Raw genomic sequence first — 9,795 nt, forward strand, 5'->3', positions numbered from 1 at the left:
GCGTTGTTGGCTATCGCGTGGCGTAACCCGTAACAGTCGAGCGAGTTGCTCTTTCGAGAATAGTAAATGAGATCAAAAAATACAAGACGAGGTAAGATGTGAAAAACTCGTTTCTATTTCCGCTTGTTGAATGACGGCTGAATATTCTTTGTACTCTGACTCTTGTCCTGCGGTGACAACCCTTGGAGCTAGTTCAAGATCACCGCTCACCGGTGTCAAGGCGCGATGCGACGACTACGTGGAGTTTCTTATCTGATGTTGGGAAAGTCGCGACCAACAATCGGCAGTAGCATGAAGATATTAAATGTGGAAGGGATGTAGGTGAGATGAGAAATGCGAATGATTACTTTCTGTTTCTGTATGACATTCTATTTTCTGGCATGTCCGTAGATTATTCATGACGTTTAAGTCAACCGGGTCTGGATGCCAGTAAGATAATATCACGGAGTTTCCACGGTTCGCGGCGTTTGACTTTGACAGGATTCCACCATTCATGCGGGTGTATCGAGTCAAGTCATAGTAACCCCTAGTCTTGTTTGTAGTGCTCTAATGATAACAAAAAGTCTTAGAGGACGGGCACACGATTGGCTATTCCTGTAACTCCAATAGATGGGAACTTCCAACTCAACTTATCAACCGCATTGCCAAGACCAGCTCAGTAGTTCAGCGGAAGTTACTCCTGTCATGTCACTAATATACAACATGGCGAGTTTCGGCCATATTATATACATAATGAGGCGGAACCATCACAGCTCTGCAGTGGGTACATGAGAGGTCAGCGTAGATAGTTCAAACTAGATGAAACCCGTAAAGAGGCAGAATCACAATAATGCTTTTGGGTGGCACGAAAACTGATTTTGAAGTCGTAGCAAATTCCTTAAATACAATGATCAGAAAACTGATAGCCATAGGACATCAAATAATCCATCCATTGCACATATACGCCATTCTTCCCAAATACCCATTGATTCGTGCACACCTAAGCCTCCTGGAAAGCAGCTGGGAAACGTCTGATGTTATCGGCCAACTTTCCGTGGTTGCTCAAGAACTGGACATATGCACCATCGACCAAAACCTTTCCTGAAGCCTTCTTCTCCATATACTCCTCGCGACGGAGAGGGGTGAAGCCCCAGTTCTTGGAAACGATAATCTTTTGACGACCTGGGAACTTGTATTGGGATCTTCGGAGAGCCTCGAGAGCGGTGGCACGGTCTGTATAGAATTAGCGCTGTATTCGTCGAGCGATTATATGAAACTTACGGGAATCACGAGTTCTGATGGACAAGATGATCTGACCGATGCTGACACGAGCGACGGTTCCGTTTGGCTTTCCCCAAGCACCACGCATTCCAGTTTGAAGTCTATCAGCACCGGCACAAGACAACATCTTGTTGATACGGACGACGTGGTATGGGTGAGCGCGAACACGGAGATGGAAGGATTCCTTTCCGGCAGTCTTGACCATGTATCTAGAAGAAATGAATGTCAGTATACGTTTGATATTGCGAAAAGTATCGGCTTTGAAATCGAGCTCCACATCCGTCCCTTCAACTTGTAGTTTTCTTGGAAACAGAGGATTTGGTGGCACTTCAAGGATAGCTCCAGCTCATCACAAATAAGCCTCGTAGTGCTATGTCCCCAGAAAGACTGCCAGCTTTCCTGCCATCCATTTTCCTTTCCCAATTTCTAGAACCCCGCCATAATCGTCATAGGTGAACTCACTTGTTTGCGCAAATACGGGCGGCCTCAAGAGCCTCGGAACTCAGTTGCTCCAACTCATTGGAAACCAAATGGATGCAGAGAGGGAATTCGTCAACGTTCGCACGCTTTCGGCCGAGATCGAAGATACGGATCTTTGGGTCTGGGACACCACGGTTGAATCTGGACTTAGGATACGGCTGTGAGAATTACAGAGTCAGTATTGATTCCTTCCAAAAGGCTTATTTCTCGGGCAAGTGCGAAATCGTCACTGCTCCAACAGTATCATCCTGCGCAACTTTGTGGCCACCCAGATTCATGATCCCCATTTCGGCTTCGACGTGACGATTCGGAGGGGAAATTCGCACGCACCTTGTTCTTGCAGTATCTGTAACAACGCGCTGGTCTTCGTGCCATCTTGAATGATTTCAGAGGTTGACGTTAGTTGATGTTCTGGTGATGGAGAGGTTGGACAATCGGTTTCTTTTGTCTATCCAGACGGCTTGATAATCAAAATCCGAAGCCCCACTAGCCAGACAATCTGGATTGATTCATTGGCTCGCTTAACCTCACACCACGTAAATATTTCAAAAATGGGAGTCACGCTGTTCGGTGCAAGGGCATCGGAGGCGGCTCTGAAGCTCAGCGCCGAAATGGAGGCAAATAATGCTACGAAATGTTGATTTGATATCAGTTTAGTCGACATGTAGGGAGTCATACAAGTTTAATTTACGGCCGTTGGTAAGCATAAATGTCTTGAAATAACATATGGATCCACCTGTTCCACGCCATGAGAAATACACGGACAAGATATCAATCGTCGTCGCAAGAACTTGCCAGAAAGCATGATACACAAATCCAGGCAGACAAACCAGTAATTAAATCAAATCAAGATTGGTGAAGAGTGTTGACTTGGGTATATCATTTGTCTATGCTATGAACTTTTCGGAACAAGCACTCTTGAATATCCTTTTCCATTCCCCGTCATACACCTAAGAGGTCTGTCCGCTCAAAATATCAGAGTCACCAGCGTCCAAGACGGCCATGGTGGAACATCTGAAGAGCTTTCCGCAAGCAGTTCCCAACTCGATCTGTATAGCAAAACTAGTAAGCAAATGATTGTACCCTCCAAAGTCTAATGACTTTTTCGCTGGGTGACTTCCTCGCAGACCGAAGTCTGGTCGACAGAAGCTTGGGAGGCCAAAGCCTAGCCATAGCAAGATATGTATTGTGAACTTACGTTGTTGCCCTGGAAGTGGTGGACATTGGTCTTGGAAAGCATGGAGTAGTACTCAAGTTCACTCTTTCGGAGAGGAGGAGTGTTGCCAGCAATAATGACGAGCTTAGCCTTTCCGGATCGAAGGGTCTTCAAAGTGCTTTTGTATCCGAGGACGACTGTCGAGAAATTGTCAGTTGGTGATGCTTCAATTTACGGCGCATCTTTGTGTTCACATACCTTTACCACTCTTCATAACCAAAGCCAGACGAGAGTTGATGCTGTCGGCGGTCTTCTTGGACTTCTTTGTTGGTGCCATCGCTGCGTTGGTTCGAGATGCTGAGATCTCAAAAGTGTGTGATTGATGAAACGCTCCGGCAGGAATTTAAATTTCGTATTTGGTGGTGTCGGATGGTCGTGGAAACTTTGAAGATATTATTTTCGCGATTGGAAAAGTGCGACTTGTCGGATCGAGTCGGTCCGGTGAACATCACGTGCTGATAAGATAGCCTATGCAGTACGGCCGGGACTTGGTAATTTGAAGCAGAAGATGCGCTGGAGTAGGGAGATAAGTGACAACATTAACAAAATCTATACATGTTGTAGAGTGTCGCTTCTTTCAGAGTTCTGGGAAGCTTACTCTCTAACTATTTTTATTTTATATATGTATGACCCTCGTAAAAGACTGCGCTTCGTACAAGCGGGCTGCTTGCATTTACACCACCTACAATTCATCAAGAGGCCCAATACAACCCTTCACGGGTCATTCATTTTCTTCTAGAATAGGGAAAATCAAAAACGTAGTAGGCTCGATCGAATAGTCCTTAGGTGGTTAATTCTTATTTGACCTTTCTCGATCATGATCAACAATTATTCACGGCCTAAGTGCTTAGGGACTAATAACAATATCCTAGTTGCGACTAGAAGAAGTTGAATGGTTCAAGCATTGCCTTGCTTACTTCGTTTCGAAAGGCATGAAACCTGGAAATCAAATTCCAGATACCCTGCCTGTGGCTGTTGTTGTGATGATCTCGGACGCGTGGAATCATGCAAAAAGTCGGCTGAAGGTAATGTTTCCCAGGGGTGAAAGTTGATCGCGAAAACACAACGGACCCTGCTGGTGCTGACTCCAAATGGGCAACTGAATGTCAACATCAACGTATCCTCTGACACATTTGCTCTGAACTATCTTATTAACAACAACACTTTCATACACCTCGACAACATCACCATCCTCATGTATCATCAGTAAAGTTACGTTCTTTCAGCTGAAGCTAGAAATCCAACGTAATACTCGGCGGAGCCTTTGCTTCTATTATTATCAAGTTTTATTGCCATCAGGAGTCCGAGCTAGCCTCCCATCGCAGCGCGACTTTGACGACAAGCTTTTTGACAGCCTCCCTTTCTCAACCACAATCAACATTGTTACTCTCAACGGCTTCTATCTAACATATCATACTTTCGAAAGACTGGATCATGTCCGCAGCCGCGAAGAAACCACTGCCTGGCGCTCCAAGCGGCAGAAGAGCGTCCACAGATCCTCCAGGTGCATCCCCCTCCAGAGCTCCGACAACACCTACAAATGGTGTCGCTCGAAGCCGATCAATAAGAAATGGTACTCCAGTCTCCGCGCGAGCATCACTGCAGAGACCTGGCGCAGGCACTTCAAATCTCAGTCATACCAGCTCAACATCCGAAGCAGACGACCAAGCTCGAGCAGATAAGGTTGCCAGGTTGGATGACTTCAAAGAGCGCTTGCTCAAGGCAGAAACCTCAGCAGAACAAGCACAAAAGCAATCACAGATGCTTCAGGCACGATTTGACGAATCAATTAAAGAGCAAGAGAAATTAGAGGACCGCGTACATGAATACGAGGAAAGATTGGAGCAAGTGGAGAACGAGAAGCGCAACGTCGTCAAACAATTGCGCGAGTTGGAAAACATTTATGAGGGCGAAAGAAGTGCTATGACAAAGGAAAGGGAGGAGATGGCGTCAAGGGAGGAAGAAATGCAAACCATCATTCAGCGCCTGAAGGACTCATTGAACCAGAGGACTAATGTGGATGATGAGTCAAGACTTTCAAGAAGATGTATGTTCCCTGGCAATGTTGGTGAAGGACGAACTAACATAATTAGCAAACACCTCTTCACCTAGTCTAGAGGGCCAGTTTGCGCCTCCTTCTGGCCTCAATCGTAGCGATTCTCGAAACAATTCTAAACTAGTCCTTCAGAAAGACAAGCTGATCGAGTCTCTACGACTGGAACTGGCTGAAGCACAAATAAAACTAGTCGAATCAGAGAACATAGGCGGTGGACGGATGCACGAAGTAGAACGATTATTATTGGAAGCACGAATGACGAATGCACGATTAATGGAAGACAATGAGAGTTACCAATTATTATTATCAGAGAAAACACTTGCCGGAGACTTTTCGAAGGGCGAATTTATGGGTTCTGCCGCGAACCAAGATGCGTTGAGCGCATTGGAGGGCAGGGCTGCAGCACCTAGTCTAGCAGACGAGCTCTCAGATGTCGCTGAGGGAGAGAGTGATAATTACAGACGTTTGGAAGCAGAGTTAAAGTCGGCCAAGAACGAGAATAAAGCATTGACGTTATACATTAACAAGATCATCGAAAGGCTGTTACAGCACCAGGACTTCGAACAAATACTTGACCAATCTTCGGATTTCAAGCCAGGAGCAAACACTGAAAAGGAACTTCCACCCCCACCACCAAAAGAGCAGGCTAGTGGAGCCTCAATTCTCCAGCGAGCCAAGTCAGTGGCAATGGGAGCAACACGGAGACCTCGACCACAGTCTTTCATGCCCGCAGCGACTAACTCTGCTCTTACTGACCCGGATACCGCACCAAGCATTCCTTTCGGCCTCAACCGCTCCAGCAGCTTCCGTACAGGCCGTCCGATGAGCGAGCAATACACTGGCAGTAATGGAGCTGCCAGTGTCGTAAATCAAATGTACAAAGGCGGGCAAACGTCACCTCCACTTCACGGTCCTCAAACACCACGCCATTCGCAATCTTTCTTCGCCCCTCCAAGCACAGGTGCCAATCCAAACGCGCAACATCGCGTTCCGAGCAACAGCCAGGTCCCAACATCTGGCAATTTCCCAGGAATGAAGAGCGAAACAAGCAGCACCAGTGGAGATTCAGGAGATATATCAACCCCGCCAAGTCAAAGTCCTCCACGTAATGTGGAGAAGGCAACGACCTTTGCTGGGAATAAACCACGACCCTTGAGACTTGTGCAAGATAACTCTGGGATGCGCAAAACCAGCGGTGATGCTGACGACGATAAGAAAGCGAAGAGGGCGAGCTGGATGGGCTGGGCTTTTGGAGCCAAAGGCGAAACATCGACGGGTACTGAGGAATCCATCAAGGAATAAAGTCTTTAATTACTCTCCCTGTTTTACGAATAGGTTGATACAGGATGTCGAATCAGTTTTGAAAGTGTTGGAAACGGTGTAATTCTAAGGATTGGACATTGTTGGTGCATTGGTGTGGTTTTGAGCCTTTTTAAGGCTGTCCTTTTTTGGGAGAGGGATTGGAGATTGGGTTGGGTGATTTGGTTACTTTATGCTCTTTAGGATACCCTGTAACCCTTCAATCTGTATTCTGAGAATGCTAGCCTGGATTGTTTTCTCGTCTTCAGTTTCTTGTTTCACTTTTTTGAGTCACGGGTTTAGTTGTTTGGCTAAGGCGCTGTTACAGGTATGTGACTTGATGACTTGGCAAGCATTTGTCCTTTTCTTTTTGTGGGTGGACTTTCATGGATCACTAAAGGCTTAAAAGGACTATCGTGAGTGTTCGCGAGTTGTAGGTTGTAGGCTGTATATGGACTTGGTGAGAACCTTCATTTTGATCGCAAGAGATAAGCAATTCAGATCGACTTAAAGGGAAACCCGGTTAGATTACAACATCTCCTACCATTCAAGCCACGTATGTAAACATCTACCAAAAATTCCGGAACTGGCTAACTAATAAGGACAGCTCATCTCTCTTCACTGTGAGGTATTCCATATATGGGCTTCGCTTCTCGCTTAACAGACGCCTCTTGGTCGGCCTTTGAAGCGAGTCTAGGATTGTGAGTGCCTTTTTAGTTATAAACCTTCCAACGTCAGGTGCTTCTTCCAGTGCTTTATTAGATATCGAGTATTCAGTAATTAGAATCGCTTTTCTTCGTATGTTTTGTAAGCGAGACGGTGCGATTATATCATTTCCTAAATTCCTGGAGAGAAAGCTACCTATGTAAATGCTTGTTAAAAAGCTTAACTTCAGCTAACTTCTCAAGGTAACTGTTCTACCCTCTTTACTCCGAGTTGTTCCTCATAGAGGCTTCGCTTCGCGACAAGTTACTTCACAATATCTCCTCGGAACCTACGAAGCGAGCTTAGGACCGTGACGCTTTTTCAGTTATACTCTCTGCACTTTCAGCTGTTTCTTTCGGTCTTTTCTCGTAAAAAGATGATTCCATAACAGGACTCGCTTTTCCCCTTATCTTTTCCAACTTCTCCAAGCGAGCTCAGCACTTTATAAGACTTGGAAGCACTTCCAAGAAACACATCATCCTTTCCTCCATCACGACCACGAATAAGAAATATATTCAAGACTTCTTATTATGGCTTCCGCTCTTCTCTTCTCGAGCACCATGTTCGCGCTTTTTACTATCCTCATCACTCTCGTTAGTGGCAATCCGGTGTTTGTCCCTAGGGATGCCATACCTACTCCCCCGCCAGAGCCTGAGTATAAGACTTCTGAAACCATGGACAAGCCATATACGGCAGTTACTGGTATGGTGAATACTATAGGCTACCAACCACCTTCTAATACGTTTAACAGAGCCTGCTGGTACGATGAGTACGATGGGGTACCAACAAGAGACGGTTCCGCAATATGCGCCTTCCAATGCTGAGACTTTACCGCCACCTGATAAAGCGTTTGTTAGTAAAACTACATCGATGGGTGAAGGCCCACCGGCGTATCAACTTCCTCCATCACCTGTCACGTATCCAGCAGTCACCTTAATTTCATCAGTCATCCCACCATACGACACCCCCGCAGTCCCAACAGTCCCAACTTCAGTGGAGGCGCCTGCGTTGGAATCTACTCCAGGTGTCGTCCCAGGGTTTACTCCTGGCGTCGTTGACAATCCAGGTGTTGGCCCAAGTGTCGCCCCAGCTCCAGAAGTCAACTCGCCGTATGGATCAGCATCTTCTACAACCACTCCTCAGATGGCGACAGAGTCTGTCGTTCCAACTCCATATTCTCCACTTCCAGGTATAACAGGTATTGGAATTATCGTCCCTCCTCACATAACGCCTGAGCCTGTCATTACATCTCCAGTCTTTGTTCCACACGAAGGTGTTCCGGGGACGGATGGAACTCCTGGTACTCCGGTATGCAATATTTTCCTTTGCTCTCTCTTCTGAGCTCCTTCACTGCGAAAAGGTTTCATCCTTCACTTCTCTTTCCATTTGATACATACATTTATTCACATGCTAACTTCTAAAGGGCACTCCTGGAATTGATGGAACTCCAGTACGCAAATTTCCCATTGTTTTCCCTTCTAAACTCCCACCCCAAGTGGCCGTCAAAGATTTTCATCCTTCGCTCCTCTTTCCACTTGAAATAAAACCATATTACACATGCTGACTTCTTGTAGGGCACTCCTGGCACTCCTGTATGAACCTTTTCCTTTTGTTCTCGCTTCTGACGTCCTACCCTAAGTGGCTGTGAAAGATTCTACCTTGGACACTCCCCTTCCCTCTTGAGAATACAATTCCATATGCTAACTTCTTGGAGGGCACTCCTGGGACACCTGGAATGGAATATACACTCCTCCCTAAGACGACAACCGAGGTTCTGCTCCCAATGCCCGCCCCGACAGTTCCTCCAACAACCACTTGGCCTATACCAACACCGGATGTTCCTGGCGGCTCGATGGAATCGATACTATCCTCTCTTTCTTCTTCGCTCTGCGAGGCCCTGTCGAAAGCTTCGTCTAGCTTATCTGTAATCGAAGGCTCTATGATCGGTATGCCCGGCTATACTCCGAAATCTGAGAGCTCTCACACGGGACCTGCATATCCATTAACCACACCCGCCCCAACTCTCTCGTCCTTGACCCCTACCGCAATGCCAGATATACCAGGAGTCCACTGGACTGGCGTCGGAACACATGGCACCGCTGGTACAGCTGGCACAGCCTGGTCTATGTCCTCTGCGTGGCCAAAGTCGAGCACTGCAACACTGGCCTCGCACAATATGACGATGACTGTAACCAGCATCAACTACGTTACCATCACCAAAACCCTCGAGGGTTGCTCAGGCTCTTCTACATATGAGAAACAGACGTCTTCGAGGAACGTCATGCCAGATACACCCTATAACATGACCATGTCAACTAGTAAGCGCAGTACTCGTTCCACTTCTAGTCATTCCAGTTCGAGTCGTTCCTCGATCAGTCGCTCCTCGTCTATTCTTCCTACCGGCGGTGAATACTGGAACGTTTCGTCAACGGCGAAACCAACTGGATACAACACTGGATATTCATCGAAGGGGAGACCAACTGGATACTATACTGATGAAGCAAAACCGAATTCGGTTCTGACTCACCAAGGTACTGGACACAAAGATAGTACGATGACCATGCCTACTGGCGGCATGTACCCGTTGAAGCCTAGTTCGTCTTCTGCTACTGCTATGTCGTCTTCAGAGACAACTTCAACAGCTTCGACGGTGTCGGCGAGAGCGACGACCTTGCCGATGTATGGTACTCCATCAGCTTCGTCGTCAAGCTCGGTATCCTCGTCGTCGTCAACCTCGACATCGTTTACCGAAAAGTTATCAACCTCAACATTGGCAATT

General features: G+C 46.7%; 5 protein-coding genes across 5 annotated transcripts; 2 read left to right on the forward strand and 3 right to left on the reverse strand.

Moving 5' to 3' along the window:
• Positions 1-979: 979 nt before the first annotated feature.
• Positions 980-2,115, reverse strand: GLAREA_11014 (Ribosomal protein L16p/L10e; the record flags this gene model as incomplete). Its single annotated transcript, XM_008079203.1, has 4 exons — positions 980-1,212; positions 1,261-1,469; positions 1,723-1,898; positions 2,071-2,115. 4 exons carry the CDS (start codon positions 2,113-2,115, stop codon positions 980-982), a joined length of 663 nt encoding a protein of 220 aa, XP_008077394.1.
• A 575-nt stretch (positions 2,116-2,690) lies between these two features.
• On the reverse strand, positions 2,691-3,233 carry GLAREA_11015 (L30e-like protein; the record flags this gene model as incomplete). The annotated part of the gene is made up of 3 exons (XM_008079204.1): positions 2,691-2,789; positions 2,939-3,093; positions 3,155-3,233. 3 exons carry the CDS (start codon positions 3,231-3,233, stop codon positions 2,691-2,693), a joined length of 333 nt encoding a protein of 110 aa, XP_008077395.1.
• A 1,157-nt stretch (positions 3,234-4,390) lies between these two features.
• On the forward strand, positions 4,391-6,314 carry GLAREA_11016 (uncharacterized protein; the record flags this gene model as incomplete). The annotated part of the gene is made up of 2 exons (XM_008079205.1): positions 4,391-5,003; positions 5,050-6,314. 2 exons carry the CDS (start codon positions 4,391-4,393, stop codon positions 6,312-6,314), a joined length of 1,878 nt encoding a protein of 625 aa, XP_008077396.1.
• A 1,232-nt stretch (positions 6,315-7,546) lies between these two features.
• Positions 7,547-8,614, forward strand: GLAREA_11017 (uncharacterized protein; the record flags this gene model as incomplete). Its single annotated transcript, XM_008079206.1, has 4 exons — positions 7,547-7,718; positions 7,768-8,324; positions 8,440-8,466; positions 8,591-8,614. 4 exons carry the CDS (start codon positions 7,547-7,549, stop codon positions 8,612-8,614), a joined length of 780 nt encoding a protein of 259 aa, XP_008077397.1.
• A 382-nt stretch (positions 8,615-8,996) lies between these two features.
• Positions 8,997-9,215, reverse strand: GLAREA_11018 (uncharacterized protein; the record flags this gene model as incomplete). Its single annotated transcript, XM_008079207.1, has 1 exon — positions 8,997-9,215. One exon carries the CDS (start codon positions 9,213-9,215, stop codon positions 8,997-8,999), a length of 219 nt encoding a protein of 72 aa, XP_008077398.1.
• Between the last annotated feature and the right edge of the window lie 580 nt (positions 9,216-9,795).

The sequence above is a fragment of the Glarea lozoyensis genome (genome assembly GCF_000409485.1).
Source record: "Glarea lozoyensis ATCC 20868 chromosome Unknown GLAREA11, whole genome shotgun sequence".
In the NCBI taxonomy this organism is placed as follows: Eukaryota; Fungi; Ascomycota; class Leotiomycetes; order Helotiales; family Helotiaceae; genus Glarea; species Glarea lozoyensis.